Below are 19314 nucleotides of genomic sequence, written 5' to 3'. Positions count from 1 at the left end.
TTTCGTCCAACAATCCGAAAACGTCAGAAAAAATATTATAAAAAGATATTTTTACATTTACTAGACAAGGTACTATGGAACTCATATTTGCTCTATAAAAATGATTGTTTTTAAAATTTCGATTCCAAGTTGTAGAAGAGCTTTTACATAAATATGGTGATGCAGCTTCTGGACAAAAGAATGTTGGCAGACCACCAACAATAGATAACCCTGCCCATCTTACTGAACAACATTTTATTTCCCGTATTCCTTCTACTCCTGTGGAACGTGGGCCTACAGGACAGTGCAAAGTGTGTTGTTCGAAAAAGGATAAAAATGGTGAAAAGATAAGGAAGGAAACCCGATTCTGGTGTAGTGATAGTGGAGTTGGTTTGTGCTTGGAAAAGTGTTTCCAGTTGTACCACACAAGACTGAATTACTAAACTACTAATAGGTATTCACTTTTTTTTTTCATTTTTAGAAAATAATGCTCCACTAGAAGCGAATTTTACAACTGCCATGTTGAGTGGCAGCCGCCTCAAGCAAATATGCAGTGGCTACAAAACTTTAAAAATTTTACCCATGTACTTCAAAATATCAAATTTTAAAACTTAAGTATATTTTATTTTGTACTAAACATTTGATTTTTCCAATAAAAGAATTTGACAATTTGTGTACCCAAATCATCAAAATAACTTGACAGTTAAAGGGTTAATAAATATTTATTACGCATCATTGAGGGGGAAAAATTCATATAATTAATTCTCCGTAAAACTTTATTTGAAATTTAAGGTTAAAAATAGCTGTGGCAATTCACTGTAACAAAAATCCATAAACTGCATTTGGCGTTATTATCGCTCAAAAAATTTCAAAACACGAAAATATGTAAATTCGTGTATATCTTAGAAAATTTTGAATAAAAAAAGTTTAATTTTCTGCAGATATGCTTGGAAATACACCTACTTTAAGATGATGGTAAAAATTTTATAGGTTTATAATTCAAAAATTTTTAAAAATAGAAATTTAAAAAGTAGAACAGAAAAAATGGGTAAATTTTATTTGGAATGAACCTAAATTTCGAAATGTGAAAGGAAAAATCAAAAAAGTTTAATAAAAAAGAGATATTAATAAATATTTGCCAAATTCAATTAACATTGAGGAGATAAAATTTTGAGAGCTAATATTTTAAAAACTACTCGTACGATTTTTACAAAACTTGGCATTCTGGCATAATTTGAGTCGTAGAATCGAAATATGGAAAAAAATTGGTATGTTATTTCAGAAAAAGTCTGATTTTGTGTCAAAATACCTATGTTAGAATAGTGCTATATATAAATCTAATATATATCTTAAGTCACGCTTTCGAGACATGAAAAACGCAATTTGAATTTTGTCAATCGGCCCAGTAGAACGGGAGATATAGAACTGTCTCCTCCTTTTTTTTAATATTTTAAAAAAAAAAAAATTTTATAGCAGTGTACATACAGGGCTTAATTTCTAAGAGTAGAAGTGCTGGAGTCCTATGGAAGACTGTCAGGAAAGAGGGACTAGAGTAAATAACTAAATAAAATTACTATTAAAATCATTAATAATTTAAAAATTAAATAGTTAATGATTATCAAATTTATTAATAACTACGTAATTGATATTAATAATTATTTTTATGAATTATTATTTAATAAAACAATTGAATAATTAAATTATTAAAATTAAATAAAATGCAAAGAGATAAATTAAAATTTAATAAGTGATTTTTAATATAATTTTATCCCTAAAAATAAAATTTTCGAGATTAAATTTCTACTGAAACTGCTGTTTAGCTACATAAAAGAAGTACTGAAACCTTATTTAGGGCTTCAATGCACTCCTGCTAGGATTAAAATTTATCCCCAAAACTAAGAAGTACCAAAGCCGGGCTCGGGCACAATTTAAGCTCTTTGTACATACATACGTATATGTGTACACACACACATATCGGCACATATCATGGGCATAGCCAGCTTAAAATATGGGGTGTGCCCTCTACGACTATGACTATACCATTCTTCTTCCTATTACAGCATCTTCAAGTATATAGGTAATTATTACGTGATGAATATGTTATGCTAATGACAGTTATGTTAATATAAATATTATAAAGTTTATTAATAAAATTATGTAACATAATTATGGATATATTGTATTTAATTATCGTACTTATAATTATTACCTTACAAACATATTAAATTCGTAATGCAGTATTTTCATCTTAACAGCTTTAACCTTTATTAAAGCAGTTTTAAGCATAGTTAACGAAATAACAAATATAGAATAATGCTAGTAAAAGTACTTCTGTAGTATTTTACTTTCATTTCTGACCTACACACTCACATACGTGCAAAGAAATATTAAATGAATTTTGAAATTCATCTTTGGTTCCATAATACAACTATAAAGATAAATAAAGATATAAAATTCATATGTCTTTTCTATATAATTACATAGTAAAGATATTGAATTAAATACATAAAAGTTGTAAATGCATTATTTATTTTGGATATAAAATTAAATTGCAAATAAAAATGGGGGGGGAAGCAAACATTTTTCTTCATTTTGGTTCGGCAATTAAAACATTCCTGAATTCCTCTTTTCGTGGCTGTAAATTGGCATATAGATCAACAACTTTGTCAATTGATATTTCTTTGGTGTAATAAATATGCATTAATGCCAAAAAACTTCTGCGATCTTCCGTCATAGTATCTCTAATATAAATTTGTTATCTTTTCAAAGCACGTACAGAATGTTCACATTCACAAAATATAGGGTGTGACAGCGTTCATGGTAGAATATTAAAAGCACACTATAAGGCAGCAACTGTAATTTATTTATTACCTCTTATGTCAATTAATAGTTAAAGGTATGCCATTTACTAATGTGTAAGTCATTGTCCATTGTGTGGATTACTTTTTGAATATAATGCCCCCTTTTGCACAACACATTCATCTAGGCGGCGTTAGAAGCTTGCCATAACTCGGCGTAACGTATTCCCTGGGACATTTCAGATGGCAGTTCGGATGCGATCCTTCAACTCAGGAATGGTGGCGCAATGTGTTCGGAAAACTTCTTGCTTCAGATACCCCCAAAGTCGGCACATGAAAGATCAGGTGAGCGAGGCAGCTAGGAAATTTCACCAAAATGGGAAATTATTCTACCTGAAAATGTCTGTCGCTATGGTCCGTCCTTCTGGAACTTTCCCATAACATCCCAAGTTGAAATGTTGCCGAAATAGACGCTAGGTAGCCAATAACAGAGTAGTTATTCTTGAAATAACTTTCAACAGCAAAGGCACAATGCTGTGCACTCCAACGATCCATATCACTGTCACACTCGAAATGGCAGCTCATTAGTACACGGATGCAGCACGAGTTAAGTCAAATTATGCTATGAACGCTGCCCCACCCTGTATTACCAGCAATGTAGCTGCTATGTGCAAAACCGTATCAATATTTGGCAAAAATATTTATTCAAAGCTTTTAAAGCCAAAGCTGCTGTGTCAGGGAGCTTTGCTTTGAGAATATACATGAAATGTCATTGCCAATATTTCATCCCTTTGTTCTGGAGAGGGTAAACATCTTAATCTGTCACTTGCAACTCATGTACAGCAATTCCGTTTACGTGATCATCACAAACTGATGGTAGTATGCAAAACAGGAATAATGTAGTCTTTTCTAAATTTGAAATTTGAGATTTTAAATGGAAAATGAGATGGTCAAGTTAAGGGATTGCCAAAATGTAGTTTTGTAGTAATTAAACACAGAATCGCGATGAGCATTATTTTGATAAACTTGCTTTCAAATGATGCATGGCATTTTAAGCTCTACATCTAATTTTATAAACATTAACCCAGCATAATCAAAAGTACTCTCAAAATTCTTCTACATTTTCACGCTCAGAAATTTAAAACTTAGTTATTTCCTGGGCCATGTTTATAGGCTTTAGCAGCAGCTCGTCCCTGAAGTTTAACTATAATTCCTTTGCTTAGAGTAGACTGAAGGGTACCCCTTGTATTATCGCGAAGTTGTTGTTTCATTTATCACCAAGTTGTTGTATCGCTTGTCGCCAAGTTGTTGTTTTATTTATGGTAACCTGACTAGTTGAATATTGTGGAAACCCTATTAAGATGTAATCAGTTTGCATGATTGCAGTAAATTTTGAATTATGGGATGTTTTGTAAGTTGTTTAGATGGTAGAATGGCTAAATGTAGTAAAATTAATTTGAAGTTTCTGTACGATTTGGAACAAAAAGGAAAAAGAGCATTAATTAACTGGTGGGTAAAGGAAGGTTTAAAATGTAGTTTATTGAGATTATGTATTTTTTGTTTGCCTCTACTGTAGAATTGGGTGCTCCTTTGACTTTTTAAGTGAAAATATATCCATGTGTACATGAGCAAAGTCAAGTGAGTGCACAGTGCCAAGTTTGATTTTTTTTTTTTTTTAAGTGAAAATAGGTCGACATGTACATGGATAAATTCAAGGGAGTGCGCAATGCCTAGTTTGTACAATTCTGTGATTTTTTTTAAGTAAAAATAGGTCAGTGTGTACGTAGATACCGAGTTTGTGCAATTCTTTGACTTGTTATTTTGTCTTTGTGTAGCGGCAATATTTGTCCCTAAAATCGCCGCTACACAAAGCCCAAAATAACAAGTCAGAGAATTGCACAAACTTGCTATCCATGTACTGCCAAAAATCGCCAATTTTCACCAAGGGGTACCCTTAAATATACTTTATTATTCCTTCTAAATGAGATAGATAAGGATATGTTGTTATGATTGTTATTATGAAAGCAGATGAAATGATTGAATTCAGTAGGACCACAGGATCTTGCTTGCATTGTGCACTCCATTGATTATGCAGATAAATTTCTGGTTTGGTTGAGTACACAATATGCTCTAGGGCTTCAGTGGTATCTAAAAAGCTGTGATAAAAATGCTGGTATGCCTTATGCCACATGGCCCAGCTGTTCCTGCAAAGGTCTAAAATATTATTTTTCATTAACCTGAATCCTGTATTGCATTCTGATTGACAATTTGAATAAGAAAATCATTTTGTTGACAATTTGAATAAGAAAATCATTTTGTTGACAATTTGAATAAGAAGAACATTTTGTTTAGGACTGTTTAAAAAAAATGTTTTTTTCAGTTTCAGGTTATTGTGAATTTCAGGAATTTTGTATGACAGTGCAGTGCACTTTTGGAGCGAAAGCTTTAATCCGAGTGTAACCTCCAAATTTTTTGATAACATGTTACCTGCTCCATCATAACTCTGACCTCTAATGTTGCTAGCATCTAACCCAGATTTTGAAATTATAGAGGTTGAAATAAATTCCCCTGTAATACTATCTAGTCTGAGAATAATCTAGGAACTCTTCTATAATATTTCTTTTGACTGTCGACAAATCTTGATGATGCAATGATACACAATGATAAAGTTTCCACATTATTTGGAGTGACTTCATCAGCCATAATGGAATAAAATTTTGCATGGAGGTGTTTAAAAAAAAACATAAAATCAATTCTCAACAAAGCTATGATTGTAAAAGTTTAGATTAGGCTATTTGATTATGGTAAAAGGATCTCGGAGTTAACACCTTAAGGAGTGGGGGTAAAAATATATTTATGGGTGCTCTTTGGTAAATTTTGGTGGTACATGGATACCGAGGTTGTGCAATTCTTTAACTTGTTATTTTGGCTTTGTGTAGTAAAAAATCGCTACTACACAAAGCTAAAATAACAAGTCAAAGAATTCCACAAACTTGGCATTGCACATTCCCTTGACTTTGACCATGTATACATCGATCTATTTTCACTTAAAAAGTTACAGGAGCAGCCCCCAAAAATATGTACTCTCAATAAACTACATTTTAAATCAAAACAATCAAATAACATAAAAAAGGAAATTCATCTTAGCACTACAGAAAGGAAATATCCACTTACCTTATTTAGAAATTTTCCTGTCTTCAATCAAACAAAATTCCTTAACAGCATCTAGAAACTTCTTAAAATTATCTGAACTAGAGTTACCACATAAATTCACAAAGACTAAAAAATATCCTCCGTAGTGCTGGGACGTTTGACCATACGCATTTCCTTCTTACAAGCAGGACACCTATAATGGCTACGAAGTAAACCTTCGTTTATACACCAAGTCATTTAATACTCTTTTCCCCTTCCGTTGCAAATCATACAGAAACTTCAAATTAATCTCGCCACATTAAGCCATTTTACCATCTAAACCACAAAACAAGCAACGAACTTCCTAACCAACACACACCACAAGCCCTTACAGATCTTTTCCCATCATTTAAATTCATTGTAGTCACGCAATTGATTACATCATAATAGGGTTTTCATAACATTCAATTACTCAGATTACCATAAATGAAACAACTTCGTGTTAATACACTGACTACCAATAAGTATTTGGACACCTGTGATAGAAAAGAAGAACTAACTTTATTCAAAATCAATAGTTGGTAGAGCCTCCACGAGAGGTAATTACAGCATGGACCCTCCGGCGCATACTTTCCACAAGTCTTTGTATGACAGCTAATGGTATTTTCTTCCACTCGGCTTGGAGAACACATGGAAGTTCCTTCACCGATTTTGCATGAGTAGTGCACTCCTGAATTCGGCGATGCAACTCGTCCCAGAGTTTCTCGATAGGGTTCAGGTCTGGACTCTGGGCAGGCCAGCCCATTCGATGAACTCCATTGGCACCATACCAAGCTTTGGTTAACGTCGAAACATGACAACTGGCATTGTCGTCCTGAAAGTAACAGGGGTCCAACCCGTAAAACTGCCACAACGTAGGAAGCACATTGTCATCCAAAATAGTGCAGTAGGCATTGGAGTTGAGTTTACCATGAATGGGGACCAAAAGTCCCAGTTCATACCAGGAGAAACACCCCCAGACCATAATTCCACCTTCGCCGAACTTGACTGTTGGCACAATGCATTCTGGCAGGAGACGTTCTCCAGGTAGACGCTAGACCCAGACCCTGCCATCCGAACGGTAAAGGGTGAACCTTGATTCGTCACTCCAAAAAACCCGTTTCCACTGATCTACGGTCCAATTTCGATGTGCTTTGCACCACATTAACCGAGCAGCACGGTTGGACTTTGTAATCAAAGGCTTATGGGCAGCAGCACGACCATGAAAACCAAGCAGATGTGCTTCCTTACGGATGGTATTCATTGAAACAATACTCCCGGATGCCAGTTGAAACTCCTCGCGGATGAGGGCTATCGGCTGGGTGCAGTTCTTCCGAATTTCTCTGAACAGCACTCGTCAGTCTCTATCCCCCAGTTTCGTTGGTCTGCCGACTCGGGGCACATTCCGACAATCGCCCCTCACCTTCCACTTCTTAATCACATAGACCACTGTCGATATTGGGTACTTCAGATTGCTAGATATGTCCCTTAAGGATCGGCCACATTTGTGATATCCGATAATTGTACCTTTCTCGAAATCGGAGAGCTCCGAACTGCGAGGCATCTTGCATGCGACTAAAGCCGATGCTGTTTCCTACACGATATATACCGGCGGAGTCCGTGGCATACCTTGGGACCGCAGATATCGTCATTTGCATAGGTGTCCAAATACTTATTGGTAGTCAATGTACAAGGGGCACCCTTAAATCTACTCTAACTGGAGTGGGAAACTTTCGTGGAGGATTTTCTAATAGAAACTGGATTGCATTCACATTATGGATGGAGAAAACTATGACAAACCCATGCCTAAGCCATCCTACTCCTTGGCATTTTTACCCCGATTGGATTAATTAGTTTGCAGGAATATTATTCATGAGCGTAAAATCATTCATAATGAAATTGAGAATGTGTGAAGCTTGAAACTGTTTTTATTAAGTAATGCAAAAGTAAAATATGGTGCGTACTAGAAAACAGAAGTTACATCTTTTATGTATATGATTTGTTAATTTTTACTTTTTTAACGAAGCATAATGTGTTTGAAAAACAAACATGTATTATTTTTTGCGATTTCTTTTACACCATCAGTTGCTGGAATATTCTCGAATTGTATTGCTTTTATTTATATACATTATCTAGGGATTTTGATTTAATTAAATAAAAGCCTAATTAATATGACAAATTTTTGAATTTTCAACAATTTTGGAGTCTTTCGCATTCTGAATTTCTAGCTACTGTGTTTACTGTGCTGTTTAAGAATTTCGGAAATTTGCTTTCATGTAAGTTTTAAAATATTTCACATAATTGCATTTACAATACACTTATAATACATCTAAAACCAGATTACTTAAATTATTACTCTTAATCATAATTCTGAAAAAGATTGTAAGTAATTATTTTATTTGCAAAGTAAGATGCGTAATGAAGTAAGTGCACAACAGTATGTGCAATGTTGTTTTGCAGTTTTCTTTTAGAAATAACCAAAAGTGATCTAAAATGGAATGCCTTGCTTTTGGGGGGGGGAGACTCGATCTTATGAGTTTAATGTAACTACAAATGCAAAGTTATTAACCACCAAAACATAAGACACTATTAAGTACAAACAGACGTATATTTAAACTTAGCCATTTAGTAATATTGTACAGAAAGCCACCAAAACATAAGACATTATAAGGTACAAACAGACTTATATTTAAACTTAGCCATTTAATAATAGACAAGCAAATTCATAACAGCATAAGAAAAATACTGAAAACAGTGTTTAAAACTTATGGTATGATAGATTCATTTCACAATTTTTATCTCAATAGAGTACAAAGTTCATAGTCCAAAGTCGTTGGGACTTCGGCAATTCCGGATTAGGGTTTTTTCCGGATTATAGCTCATCAATTTAAATCTAGTAAGATGGCATGCAGAAATTATACAATTAAAAATATGAAACTAATTTATGAAATAAAGAGCAATTATGATCTAAAAGGTATCAAAATTTACAAAAAAAAAAAAAAAAAAAAGCTTAATATTTATTTGTTTACTTTATTAAACTTTTCTTGTTCAAGTTACTTCGTTTTTTTTTTTTTTTTGTGTGTGTGTGTGTGTGTGTTAATATTTTCTCTTTAATTCTATAAACAGACATAATTTCTTGTTCAGTTACAAAGTTTCACTGTTTAAGTCCTGTAATTGCTGTGTCAGGAATACTGACTAACTTGTCAGTCGAAATTTTTTCGTTTTCAATAACCTCTCTGTCACTTTCTTCACTATCGGAAGCGGTATTTTCTGGATCTAGAACTATACTACAGATTTCGCCATCCATTAATTGATTGATGGTTGGGGCATTGTCGTCACAGTGAAAAACTTCTGTTATATCATCTTCACTTATTACCGCTTCTTCACATTTCTTTACAAAATCCAGTAACTGGAAAATTTCACCTTTAGTTTGCAATGTCCGAAAACCTTCAAATTCGCGGCTATCATCTTCATCGTCCTAACCATGAAATATTGTAGCTGGCCATAAATTATGGCAAGCATTTTTTAACTATCTGGAGACACATCCTCCCACAATCTTGCTATGCTCCACACAGCAATTTTATGCTAAAAAATTTCAAAAAGTCTTGAATTGTCTTGCCATTGATCAAGAAATTTGACATAGATTTTTAAAATGCTACTTTATATTTGCATTTCCGCACATGCACTATTCCCATATCTATAGGCTGAATGATAGACGTACAATTTGGGGGGAAGAATAATACGGATACATTATCTTTCACTAAAACTTTTAAGTGAAGTATGCGCCAAACAGTTGTCAACAATCAGGGCTACTTTTGAGTCTTCAGATAAACCAACCGAATTCCAATGTCACCAAGCCTCAGGTATAAAATGATTTTCTGGATAATGGACGTCCAGATTACGGACTTTGTACTGTAATAATATTTTAAATTTAAAACAATAATTTGAACTCGAATAAAAATGGATTTCAGGCAGTGCTTTATCTGCAAGATAAGAGTTGTGAATCCTGAGCTACAGAATGCGATTTTGTGCTTTTTATGTTCTAGTCCAGTGGTGGCGAACTTTTGGGGGCTGTGTGCCCAAAACCTCTTTGATTAAATCCCTATCAGAGAGCGGTTTACCATGTTTTGCGAGGCATGGTGAAATTTGAAAGCTGGCCATTGTTAGATGGTTTGTTTTAGAAAGATAATTACAAAAACCAACTTTCTGGTAATTATAATTCTACGATTTCTCTTCAATAAACACTTTCCGTTTAGCTTCATCAAGTTTGGCAACAATCTTGTGATTGGTGTTAAAGTGCCATCTAACACTAGATGTGCAACACATAGCACTTTCATCGCACAGACTGCATAATCCTATTTGTGTTCAATAGTTCCAAATGATTCTGTCCAGATCTCTTGAAATGATCTTCCACTATCAATGTTTAATTTTGCCTTTTTTGCTGGAGTCATTTGTGAGGCTTCAAGATCGTTAGACTTTGAGACTGGGACAGCAGTAACCATTAACCTGGATATCTCTTTGCTAAACTTCTAACTTAAGATTTCATATGCTCCTTTTCGGCTTTATTGGGCTTATTTTGGCCGAGTGCATGTGAATAAGCTTGGTTTCCCTACTAAGCTTTTGTTTCTTACTATATTATCAAATGGCATGTTTTTTACATTCCATTTAAGATATTAAATTAGAATTATTCATAAGTTACCTCAAAATGCTTAGATCTGAAAACTAGAAGCTATTTAACAATGAAAGTATTAAAACTCGCTGCCATATTTCAGTCGCGTGCCGGCTGATGAGGCTCTGCGTGCAGACTGTGGCACGTGTGCTATAGGCTCGCCATCACTGTTCTCGTCAATACTGTGAGGGATTTGCAATTTTTATTTAGCAGTCTTCATTTTTCATTCATTCAATTTATCGGAATTTATTAATTTGAATATTAAAGTCGTTAATTCGGACACCCATAATACGGAATGATCTATAATCCGGACCTCAAAGCTACAAACTTTGCGTCGCGTTGACGCATGCGCGTAAGACCTTTACAGCTGCGCGTGTGCGCATGCGCATAATACATTTACGCATGCGCATTAAATGTATAACTTACGATATAAGCTAAAATTATCTAATTATCTATTTCAGTTAATGTTGCAGATTGTGTTGTTCCTTAATCTTCGAATTGGATTTAGCTTATTATTTTTTGCAGACTGTTAGAGCAATTTTATAAAAGTAAGCTTGAACTTTCGATTATGTCAAATAGAATTTCTGATGTTGGAGCTCCCAAAGGATATACAAAGCGAAAGTATGTTTCGATGTCCATCAAACAAAAAGTGGAATTGCTGTGAAAAATGGATAAAGGCATATCCTTTGTTTCTCTAACCATTCCGAAATCTGTTTATCAATTACACACTGCTCTGCGACGGCGGGGGGGGACGCCGCGGCACACAATGAATTGGAAGTTGATCTGTCAGCACTATCCTTATCTTCAGGCAGATGTTTTTATTTTATTTGGCTTATGATTCCTTACTAAATGTAGTATTTCATCTCGATGTACTCCGCCTTTGATATGATTTAAATCAAATTCCTCGTTATTATAATTCGCTTCCAATAGTGAGGTAGGTGACATAGAGATTATTGAAAACGAAAAAATTTCAATTGACAAATTAGTCAGTATTCTCGACACAGCAATTATAGGACTTGAACAGCAGATTTTTGTAACTGAACAAGAAATTATGTCTGTTTATAGAATTAAAGAGAAAGTATTAACACAAAAAACGAAGTAACTTGAACAACTTACACTGAAAGAAATTTTTAATGAAGTAAACAAATAAATATTAAGCTTTTTTTTTTTTTTGATACCTTTTAGATCATAATTATTCTTTATTTCATAAATTACGGTTTCATATTTTTAATTTTATAATTTCTGCATGCCATCTTACCAGATTTAAACTGATGATCTACAATCTGGAAAAATCAATAATCCGGAATTGCCGAAGTCCCGACGAGTCCGGATTAACGACTTTTGACTGTATTAATATTGTGAAGGTTTATAAAAATTTATAGTTTCTTGTGTAAAAAAAATGCATCAGTCTTTTTTTATAATCAACAGATTTCTATTTTGCTATTACTGTTCTTTTTCTAAAGAGTAATGAAGATAATAATTCCCATCACAAAATAATAAAATTAACGATATTTGTAACTTAGAAAATGTAGTAGCTGTAATAAAACCGATTTTATATTTCTGGCTGAAAAATGTGTACCATTATGTTACTTTGTGCTAGTAGCTCAGTTAATTTTGTTTTAATTGTGAAAGGAAAGAGATTTTATTTGTATATATGAATTTAAACCCGGAGATTTAAATCTAATTTAAGCTTTAAAATTCATGCAAAAGTTTCCAAAATGAATTTAAAAATTTTTCTTTCTGAATAAAAAAGGGGGTTGGTCATTATAGGCTGACAAAAGAAGAAAAGAAAGCGTTGATTATACCTGTAATAACCAAGAAGTGACAGTTTGACTTGAGAAATAAAATGCAGTCTCCTTGCTGCCTAGAAACTGGAATTTGGGATTTGTAACGGTGAAGACAGGTGCAGCTCCCGAAAAGTACAGCAAAGGCAAAGCACTAAAGTACAGCTTCCAAATCTGTCGATCACTCTCGACTTGATCTCTGAACTCAAGACACTATTACTGAACTCGACATACACCTACTCTGCATACAGGCAGGGTGTACATATAGCTTTATTCTATCTTCAAGAATGTTTCTGAGCAAAACTGCCAAGAATGTGTTCTAAAATGTTCTCGCTCTTCCTGCAATACTGGAACACTCTGCTTAAGCTGTACATCCACTTCTCCCATCTCTGCATCACATGATGTTCAGAATGTTCAAGACCTTGCTAAATGCAACTTCATAACTTCACTATCGGTTTCTACTGACTTAACAGTCACATTTTCACCACCTCCTGTTTTAACTTCAAGCACTTAAGAATAAAAGCTTTTTTCCTATCCTTTCTACATCTTTATGTTCTTTTTTCTTTAATCACATTAGATGTTTTTTCCTTCATTTCTTCGTCTTTCTGAGACATTTCACCAGCTACTTCCTTCATTTCTTCATCCTTTGATTCTTCAGGTGTCACTACTGTCAATTCCTCATCTTCAATTTAGACTCTAGTTTTCTCTCTAAACTTTACATGTTGCTTCTAATCTTATATTGCTGCACTTCCATTTGTTGGAGTTGCTCTTGCAGCTTTCCCTGTCCAGCTTCTATTTCTTCTTGCAACGATTTCATTTTGCTCACTAATTTTTCTTGTCCCTCCTTGATCTCAGCCTTCATCTTTTCCTGTCTGGCTTTTACAGTTGCTGTTAAGTCAATCAAAGCCTTCATATCCTCCGTCATGGCTTTCTCCTGCATGTGGGTCATTGGCATTCACTAATAAACCCACTTCTGATGTCAGTTGTTGCATTTTATGGGTACATGGATTTAGAGTGATTGATAACAACACTTGATGAAGAATCAAAACACAATTTATTCATCAGTATTACACAGGACAGTTCCAAAGACATGTTACAGTTGTCAAAAAACTATGACAAACATGCTGAAGCACTTAGCAGCCACAGCCTTCGGACTATCAGGCTATAATGGTGAAAACAGCTTCACAGCAAAGCACTAAACTACAGATCTCAAATTAATCAATTGCTCTGAACTCATCATACTCCTACTCTGCATACAAGCAGGGTATATGTAGCTTTATCCACCTTCGAGAATATTCCTGAGGAAAACCACCAAGAATGCATTCCAGAATGTTCCCGCTTTGTCTGTGGAATATTGCCAAGTTTGTCTCCAAAGAGGAAATTTTGCACCAAATCTGGCAACCTTAACCCAGCTTTATGGTAAGCTATCTTACCACAGCTGGGCATTTTGTAACAATATAAATATGAATTTACTGATTTATAGTGTTTTAAAATGCCCAGCTTTGTTAAGATAGCTTCCTCGCAAAGCGGAGTTAGCTTTGCCAGAAAGTGGCAGGGTTGCCAGATTTGGCACGAAATCGCCATTGGGCGACATTTGGTGACAAGATTAGCGATATGCCATAGACGGAGCGAGAACATTCTAGAATGCATTCTTGACAGTTTTTCTCAAGAATGTTCTCAAAGCTATAAATACCTTGCCTGTATACAGAGTATGTTGAGTTCAAAGATTAGCTTGAGGAACGATCGATTAATTTGAGGGCTGTGCTTTGCCATGAAGCTGTCTTCATCATTATAGCCTGATATCGTGAAGGCTGTGTTGCTGATTGATTCAGCGTATTAATCATAGTTTTTTGACAACTGTAAATGTTTCTTCGGAACTGTCCTGTGTAATACTCTTCATCAAGTGTTATCATCAATTACTCCAACTTCACAAACCTGTAGCTGCTAATATTTTAAAGCCAATCAGAAAAAATATTTTTTTATCACTAGTAGCAAATTTTCTGACACATTTCAAAATTTCATGAAATCTGCAAAACAGTACTAGATGCAGAATATTCAGTATAAAGTCCAAAATCCAGGATGATCTAATATCTGAAGTTCTGAAACACTAGCGCATACCCATCCATATCTAAGAGTGGTCAAGCTGGAGTCTCTGTCTCAGGCAGCAAATTCAAGTGTGGTGCTGGATTGTATTTGGAATGTTGTCTAATTTTTTTGCAACATTAGTCATTTTAAGGCCAGGTTTGAAAACGTCTTTTAAGAAAATTTTTAATTAAATACTAAGGATCCTTTTAAGGGAACAAGGAGATAATGATATGCATGTAAATTCCAGTTTAAATTTTGTAGATGGAAAAATATAAGTTACTTTTTGGAGAAATGCAAATGCAACATCAATAAGTATTTTAAACAAGGGAGTTAAGTGCAAAATAAAAATGTGAGAAAAAAATTTTAGGAGTATAAAAATCTGAAAATAAATAAAGTAAAAAATGAAAAAACAACTTTTTAAAAAAGGGGGGGAATTAAACTTCCGGAAATAAATATTACCTTTGTGTAAGTTAAAAAAGTGAAATGTTAAAAAATTTTTTTTTTTTTTTTTTTTTTTTTTTTTTTTTAAGTAAGAAGGAAAAAATTTGGAGAAGAAAATATAAAAATTTTGTAAAATAAAAGTGAAAAGAAATGAAAAAATTAATTTACTTTTAATTAGAAACAATATACAGATATTAATGTGCATAAATTTTAAGTATAATTTGTGAAGAGTTTAAACGTGTGATGAAAAATTTAATAAGAATTTAAAAAAAAAAAAAAGAAAGAAAGAAAGAAAACAATAAAAAAGAGAGTAATAGATTTTGTACAAAAATGTAAGCAAGACCTAAGCTCGTTTGAGTTCTGCAAGGAACTTGTCATTTTTGAAGTCCTGCTGCTGTTCAGCGACATGAAAGAGGCTACTGCTTTCTATCTCATGCAGCAGATCACCTATGATTTGCAGGATGCTTTTTACAATATTTGTATCGCATTGTGGATTTGCTCTACACGTATGCTTTACAACAGTAGTTCCCAAAGTGGTCCCTTGTATCATTCAGGAGGTCCGTGGGAAATTAAAATTGATTTGAGGGTCCCTGAACAATGTCAAGGGGTCTGTACAAGGTTTAATATAAAATAATAAAAGTATGATCCATTTTTATTATTATCATCAAAATTTAAAGAAACAACAATAAATAAAATAGTATCAACTTTTACATCCTGAGTAAAATATAAATATAGGTGAATGTTTAAAAAACAGTGTGTTATTTAAGTACTGAGCGTTATGTAATACCTTTTGAGAATGAACATTGACAAAAACTTATTTCCACTGATTTGTGCTGTGTAATAACAGTGGTGTGTATAACTTGTTATAATGTTATTACTAAAACTTAGTTATTGTTCAATTTATTTCAATAAATTTAATCGTTTGGTTTCTATTAACAAGGTAACAACAAAATAATAATAAAAAAAGGTAATCCCTCAAAAATGAAAATATAGAAAATCCACTGACACACTCCTATGATTTAATAGTTCTATATGTTGCCAGTTACATAAGTTAACAACAAGCATGGTACAGTGCGAGACAGATGGCCGAAAACAGGTTTATACAGGAACGCAATAATGCAGCTACATTCTACTAACTTGTCCACTATATAAATATAAACTATAAAAGAGTCGTACATCGTGCATCTAATCAACAATTTAGTTCTATGTGATGCTGATACGAAGTGTATAAACAAATTTTTCCAGTGTTAGACAAAAAGAAGTTTTTTATTGTTGGAAGTTTTGGCATAGTTGCATTTTTTTGTATCGTTATGCAGATGTGTACTTTTGTAACATAAGTATATTTGAATAAAATTGATCTCTGTTATAAAAAAGTATATATCACATTTTTCAATATAGTAATCCTTTAAGGGATTAACTAACATTAAGGGATTAGTTATAGTACGAACAATATAGTAATCCTTTAACGTTAGTTAACGTTAAAACTTTTTCTGTATAAACAAGACTTGGGAAGAGGGGAATGTTCTGTAATAGGATGTTTTTGTTCTATATGAATGTTTTTGACTATACCCGACTAGGTGTTGAACCCTTTTGCGCGTGGACAAACTCAGATCCCAAACACAGATAGATGAATCCATACTAATACAGGAGCAGCTTATTGAAATATCCACTGATGAGAAAATGTTTGAACCAATGTTTAAGCAAGGGTACCATAAATTATGGTTACAAAAACAGATTCCAATTTCGTATTCTACATTATGGGTTATTGTACAGAAGCTGTTGACTGTTTTCCTGTCTGCCTGTTTGGTAGAACGTGAATTCAATGTCGTTATGAACCTCATCACAAAAAAAAAAAAAGACTAGAAATTAATGCTTGTGGGGATTTGTGGTTGCTACTTGAATATTGAGCCGAACAATAAATACACTCATAACATCAAATCAAATTCTTCCAAGTCATTAATATTTTTTTATTTTATTGTAAAGAAAAGTTATAATTTCAATAGATACTTCTGCAACAAAATGTTTTTATAAATTTGTAATTTTTATACTATGCATTTATGTAGCTTTTCACTTAGGTGTCCATGGGCAAGTTTTGACTATAAAAAGAGGTCCATGGGTCAAAAAAGTTTGGGAACAATTGCTCTACACTTACTGTATTCTTCGTACAGGCTTTTAAAGTTGAAATGTTGATCATGGAAGTCACTTTTTTTTTTTTTTTTTCCTCCAGGTTTTCTTAGATAACAAAACCAAAGAAGAAATTGCAGCATTAGTTTCTTCACGTACGAATGGTGCAACACCATTAGTTATGGCATGTCGAAATGGCCATTTAGATGTAGCTGTATATCTTTTGGAAAAGTGTAATGCAGATATTGAACAGGTAATATATTTTTTTACATATTCTGAGATTATTATTAGTAACAAATTTTAAAAATTTTAACTGATCTTGAAAAGTAAAAGGTAATTAAGCATTTTCTCTCTAACGAACTGATGCTGTTTGTGAAATGATGAGTTTTTTTCATGAGTAGCAGACTATATCAGGTTGATTAGAAAGTAATGCAGAATTGAGACAGGTAATTTCAAATGAAAAAAAAAAAAGTTTTAGGGTATAAATTTAATTATTGATACAGGTTCATTGTCTTTGGCTTCTGTTCATCTCACAGGCAACTTTTCAGTATCCTGTTTGAAGAATTCTGCTACAATATGTTAACTTATACCACTTTTGACCTCTTATGTATATTATTGAAATTTTTGCCACCAAAAAAATCTTGCAATGACTTAAACAGAAATAATCTGAGTGAACGATATCTGTACCCGTAAGCAGATAAGTAAGAATTCCTAAGCTGTCGTGCATTAAGTGATGTAGTATTATCCTCCTGAAAATTGCATTAGGTCTGTTGCTCAGTGCAGATTACTAGGTGGTAAAGCATTTCCAAGTAGTTTAACAGAAGACTACATTATGTTACATTAAAGATTTGGTTATTTTAACTGTTCAAATAAAACCATGTCTTCCACATGCAGGACAAAAACTTTCTTTGAATGCAGTCATTGTTTTCAGGGAAACTGTTTTCTGTGTTGGGTTCAGCCATTGTCTTTTTTTTTTTTTTTTTTTTTTTTTTTTTTTTTTTTTTTTTTTTTTTTTTTAGTAACGTTAGCCAGAAGAATTGTTTTTTGCTTCTCCAATCACAGGCCTTAAGAAGACTCCATTTCATATCTTATAATTTGAAGAGTACAATTTTAAACTAATTTCAGATGTTTTCCAGCTGTTTTGGGTTGAGTTTCTAGCTTAAAAGTGCTTTCAAGCTGCCTTTTGCTGTTGACTAAATACCATTCAGCTTCTTCATTTTTTCTTTTCTAGTCATAAATTGGAATTGATTTGATTAACATCTTCAATTCATCATCTTCTGTCTTCTTTGGTTGCCCAATTCTATACTCACTTTTAAGATTAATTTTATACTTTGGAACTTTTTAAACTGCTCTTGACATTGACATTCATTCATAGCATCTAAGCATGCTGGAAGTATTTTCCGTTGGTTTCTTCAGCCTCTCAATTCAAGAACAGCTCATGAAATATAATATGGAGAATATATTGTATATTATTTGATTCCACTTACCTAGGAATGAACTGAAATGTTATTTCAGTCATATGGCTTTGAATAAAAGGATACTTTGTCATAATTATAGCGATCTTTAAAAATTTTGATTGCATTTAGTATACATAGCGTGATTATTATGTAAGTAAATTTTAACAAGCCAAAATCCTCATTACCTTTCAATTAACCTGATACATACGTTTGCAACTTTGTTCCCATGCTCTCCAATTAAAATTCATATAAATTTATTTGAGTGATAGAAATAATTTTTAGCGATTAGATGAAACCGCGTAACATCCATAATAATGTTATTAATTTATTAAAGGATACAATAAATCATTATCATTTTTTTATATCCATTTCAACAGCTGATGTAAGTACTAGTTAAACGAACACTTTTTGTAATTGTTCGAAATAGGAAATTTTTGTCGGTGTTGTATAAATAGTAATTTTACTTCTACTGTTTATGAATTGGTATACAAAACCTAATTCATACAGTGGGAGTATATGGGAAATTGTCTGAAGGACATGCATATAGCTTCTCCTTTTAGTACTGATTTAATATAGTGTGATTATTTCAAAATCGTTAAAATGTGCTGTAAGTATAATGGTTGGCTGTAATATGATTATACTCAAGCTCTAATAAAAGTATTAAATTTACATTGATTCATTACCGTTGTCACTATCAAGTGATTTCAGTGGTTGAAAAATAGTAACTGAACTTTGGAATTATGAAATGACTTCTTTCAGTTGAATGATTGAAGAACATTACATGTTGGGTGATAGTTTTTATTCGT

General features: G+C 33.1%; 1 protein-coding gene across 1 annotated transcript in view; it reads left to right on the top strand.

The window, feature by feature from the left end:
• LOC118193388 (protein fem-1 homolog C-like) overlaps nt 1–19314 on the top strand; it is a 54661-nt gene that overhangs the window by 10905 nt on the left and 24442 nt on the right. The window contains exon 2 of the mRNA XM_035364466.2: nt 17155–17304. Within this exon, the coding sequence (XP_035220357.1) occupies nt 17155–17304 (150 nt within the window). The remainder of the gene's footprint in view (nt 1–17154; nt 17305–19314) is intronic.

This window comes from Stegodyphus dumicola, chromosome X1, assembly GCF_044657685.1.
Source record: "Stegodyphus dumicola isolate Sdum_Otavi_A_Nest chromosome X1, ASM4465768v1".
NCBI classification, from domain to species: domain Eukaryota; kingdom Metazoa; phylum Arthropoda; class Arachnida; order Araneae; family Eresidae; genus Stegodyphus; species Stegodyphus dumicola.
Note: the sequence above shows the minus strand (reverse complement) of the source record. Positions and strands in the feature narration are given on the sequence as shown.